The sequence below is a fragment of the Bison bison genome, unplaced genomic scaffold (genome assembly GCF_000754665.1).
Source record: "Bison bison bison isolate TAMUID 2011002044 unplaced genomic scaffold, Bison_UMD1.0 scf7180017864518, whole genome shotgun sequence".
In the NCBI taxonomy this organism is placed as follows: Eukaryota; Metazoa; Chordata; class Mammalia; order Artiodactyla; family Bovidae; genus Bison; species Bison bison.
In genome coordinates this window covers 19,583,754-19,587,636 of record NW_011495071.1, presented here as the reverse complement: position 1 = coordinate 19,587,636, position 3,883 = coordinate 19,583,754, and the positions used below count along the sequence as shown (strand labels likewise).

The 3,883-nt window shown below is 52.8% G+C and overlaps 1 protein-coding gene across 1 annotated transcript in view; it reads right to left on the bottom strand.

Annotated features, from left to right (window-relative positions):
* Window positions 1–310: 310 nt before the first annotated feature.
* The window catches only part of DKK3 (dickkopf WNT signaling pathway inhibitor 3), a 50,276-nt gene continuing 46,703 nt past the window's right edge, over window positions 311–3,883 (bottom strand). The window contains exons 7-8 of the mRNA XM_010830620.1: window positions 2,718–2,921; window positions 311–1,903 (exon numbers count right to left, since the gene is read on the bottom strand). Coding sequence (XP_010828922.1) covers window positions 1,684–1,903; window positions 2,718–2,921 — 424 coding nt within the window. The 3' untranslated portion in view covers window positions 311–1,683. The remainder of the gene's footprint in view (window positions 1,904–2,717; window positions 2,922–3,883) is intronic.

Sequence of the window (3,883 nt, the reverse complement as noted above, 5' to 3'; positions counted from 1 at the left end):
TAGGAATTGAACCGAGGTCTCCTGAATTGCAGGCGGATTCTTTACCAGCTGAGCTACCAGGGAAGCCCCAAAAGGGGCTTACACATTCCATTTACTCTTCCAGAGACAGTGAAGCACTGATACTCTTGAGGACTAATTCCCATCCAAAAACGGTTAACATTTCTAAAATATTTTGATGCTTCAATTGCCAGGAAATTTTGCATTATGGAGGAGTTTTTTTTTTTCCTTTTTGGACAATGCAGTTCATTTTTATTTTTTCTGGCTGAAAGGGTTTTCTATTTATGTAAAGTCAAAAAAAGAAGTCCAAGAGTTACAAAAGAGTAGTTTAAGTGATTTATGCTTGGTTTCTAAATGCAACATATGTGTTTATACATAATTTGAAACTCAAAGAAAGCATGCTTATACAATTGTGACTTTAAGATTTAATAACTCTGGATGCATACATGATGGAAACAGTCCATGACACCTGAAAATATCATTTATGGAACAGCGTACAACTCAGTGCTCTCAGCTTGGATATTACAACCATATTTCATAGAGCCTTGCTTGGTTTGATTTTCTCCATGTGGCTGATAATGGTCTTCGGTTGTTGGTAAGTGATTTTACAAATTTCATTTATAATCCTGGCCCTACGATTACCTAAGTACTGTTTCTGGCAAGTTAACATATATTATGCTCCAGTCATGTGTACCTTCAAAGCTACTGATGTGACTGACTGCCACAGGGGACAGTGTTAGTACTTTCTGTCTCCAATAGAATGACAGCCACCCCCACAGCAAGGGGCATGCTGTATTTCTAACAGTAGAAGTTTAACCTTACGGGGATGTGTGAACTAGTTTGACTTTCGTTCCAGATATGCCTCAAAAAAAAAAATCTTGTCCTCCTCATAAGGGGGACTTTTGGCACATGGAGGCTGATGGGGAGCAGTAGGGAGAGCACTGGGCATGAGTCACACCTGGGCAATCTGCTCTGGTCTTCACTAGCTGTGTGACTCGGGCAAGCAAGATGACATGTCTGAGCCTCCGAGATCCTGACCAACAAGGAGACCAATACCCTCCTTCAGCAGGCTGTGGTGAAAGGACGTGGACTGCTGCCCTGGCACAGAGGTAGGAGCTGAGTAACACTGTCGAGAGGACAAATGCAGGCAACGCGGAAGACATCTCACCTGCAGCAGCTCAGGGCAGCGTGTGCCTGTGCCCACGGCGGGAACAGCATGACAGATTCACTGGTTGCATTTTCACAGGTTCACGTTTGCAAAGCAGGGCATCCTTCTCCACGTGTCTGAGAGTCAACATTCCCCTAAAACCCATCATGGGGAAATTCTGCATCCTCTTCCGTCCCCTCCCCGCCCCCAACAACACTCAAGGCAATGTCATACAAAACGAAACATGCCATCTGCCAACCAGCAGAGGCGGAGCCGCCAATACTTTGGACCAGTTTAGCAGCCCTGTTCTGCTTCAGCCTCCCACACCCGTCTTCCCCAGGCACCAGAGCTGTGATTGATGCACAATGGGGCGGGGCGTGCTGGACAACGGTGCAGCCCCTCATGTTGTTTCAAGCCAGAAGGAAAATGTACTGGGAAGAGGCCACAGAAAAAGCCTGGTGAGCCCACACCTAGGGACACAGCTGGGGAAATAAATTAGCTACTTCTATTGCACATCTACCCACACAACAGGCCCGGGTCTAAATCTCCTCTCCCTCCAGCAGCTCAGAGGCGGCCCCGGGCTCCCCGAGAGCCATCTCCACTGACAGGCTCCTCTCCAGGTTCTCCAGCTCCCGGCGCACCTCCTCCATGAAGCCGCCATCTTCATACTCATCGGGGGCCTCTCTGGGCACCAGGCTCTCCCCGTCCTCATCACGGCCCCCGACGAAGGTGGGCTTGCACACGTACACCAGGCTGTGGCTGTGGAGGGAGAAATGGGGAGCCCTCAAACTAAGGCCCCGCCCTCTGTGTGACCCCAGCCCAACTTCCCCTAACCCCTTGCCTTTGAACACGCTGATGGAGCAACACCTGTGAGCAGGTGTCCTCAAAGGGCAGCTCTCCCGTGTCTAGCGCAGGTCTGTCCTCCTGTGACTGACCCGCTGGGGCAACCCCAAGGACTCCAAGGTCTGACAGCTCACAGCCCGCTGCCTGCCCAGGCCCCCAGGCAGAAGCAGCCCCTGAGAGCTCACCCGCTGTGCCCGTGGGGAGCCCTGGGCCTCGTGGGCTGGGCCCAGAGTTCTATCTACCTGCCCAGCCACCCTGGATTCTGCTGGGAAAGAAGGCAGAGCAGTGGCCGCTGAGTGAGACGCACACTGAGAAACCAGCTTCCAGCAGGCCTGATGCCTCGCATCCCTCCGCGGCCTCTAACTGCTGGCTGCTCTCCTGGGCCCCCCTCCTGCCTCTCTGGCTGCACCTTCTGTCTCCTCTGCCCTCTTCTTCTCTCGTCGTCGTCATGATGGGCCTGGGAGCCCTCCCCACCCAGTCTTTTTTTAAGGGCATCTACCCAGGAGGCTTCAGCTCCCCACCTGGATGAATCCAAATCTGTACCCTGGCCATACTCCTGAGCCCTCATTCTAGAGGTCGCCATTGGGCCCTCCATCTGGAAAACCCAAGGACACTTCAAACTAAACCTGTCTTAAATCCACATCTCCCCCCAACTTCTGCTCCTGGGTCCCCACTGGGTGGCACCTCCTCTGCTCTCAGCCCTTGACAGGAAGGACAGGTGGGACCTCACCTATGGGGCTGGCAGAGAAGGCCACTGGCACATGGGCACCGGTCCAAAGCTCCATCGGGCTCCAGCTCCCAGGTGATGAGGTCCAGAAGCCGGCTGGCAGGGTCGTGGCAGAGTTCACCCTCCACGGGCAGGGGTGTGCACACAGGGAACAACAGACCTAGAACCGGTGGAGAGTCACCTCTGCGTGCCCGGCACCAGGCAGGCACCAAGAGAAGGTCAGAGAAACGCGGTGCGGCCCCCCACCTTCCACTTCCTAAGTAGAGGTTAGGATTGAAGACATGGAGTGGTAGGAAACAAGAGTAGCAGCATGGGCTCAGGAGGGAACAAGCTGAAAAGGCTTGAGCAGTTAGGACTGCCTGCAAGAGATGGGCTTGTGCTGGGTTTTGAGGCCAGAGGTCTGAAGAAATTAAGACTAGAAAAGGGCATTGAAGTATTTTTGGACAGGCAGGAATTACTGCAACAAAATACATATATATGTGTTCAAAGAAAAACAATCTGGAAGGATATAGGCAAGGCTTATCTGTACCTTCTAGTCTTCCTACATTGAAAATATATTTGTATAATTAAAATATGAGAAGTATATATATGTGTGTGTGTGTATATATATAAAGAAACAGAAATAGAAAAAAAAGGGGGGTGGGTACACAGCCAAGGCCTGAGGCTGAGCTGGTGAGAAAGGTTGAGGCAATGAGATTCCCAAAAGACCCGAGGAGTGAGTGGAGAGAAAAGGAGGTCAGGTAAGCTGGACCCAGCGAAGGCCTTGGAAGGCCAACAGAAGGGTCTAGCTGAAGTGACAGGACAGGAGCAACCACCGCTCCCAGAGGAATGCTACCAGCGAGCCATGTCCCTGAGGAACCCGCTGGGGCAGCGGGCACCGCTGGACGGGGGCGGTGGAGGGGCTCGGGGAGCGCTGAGCCCGCCTCCCCGGGGGCAGTGGAAGATGGGGCCACTGGCAGGAAAGTGGGTGGGCCTGGGGATGACGAGCAGGGGGGGGTCTGCCCTCATCCACACATCCGGGGGTGTCCCTCCCTCAGGCTCATGCGTCCTGAAAGAATTTAGTTTCTAGGCATCACGGCCCCCCACCTAAAAAAGAGACAGGGACACAGAGAGCCGGCCTTTGGCCCCAGGCAGAGGTCGTGGGGCTGGGACACATACCAATGAGTACT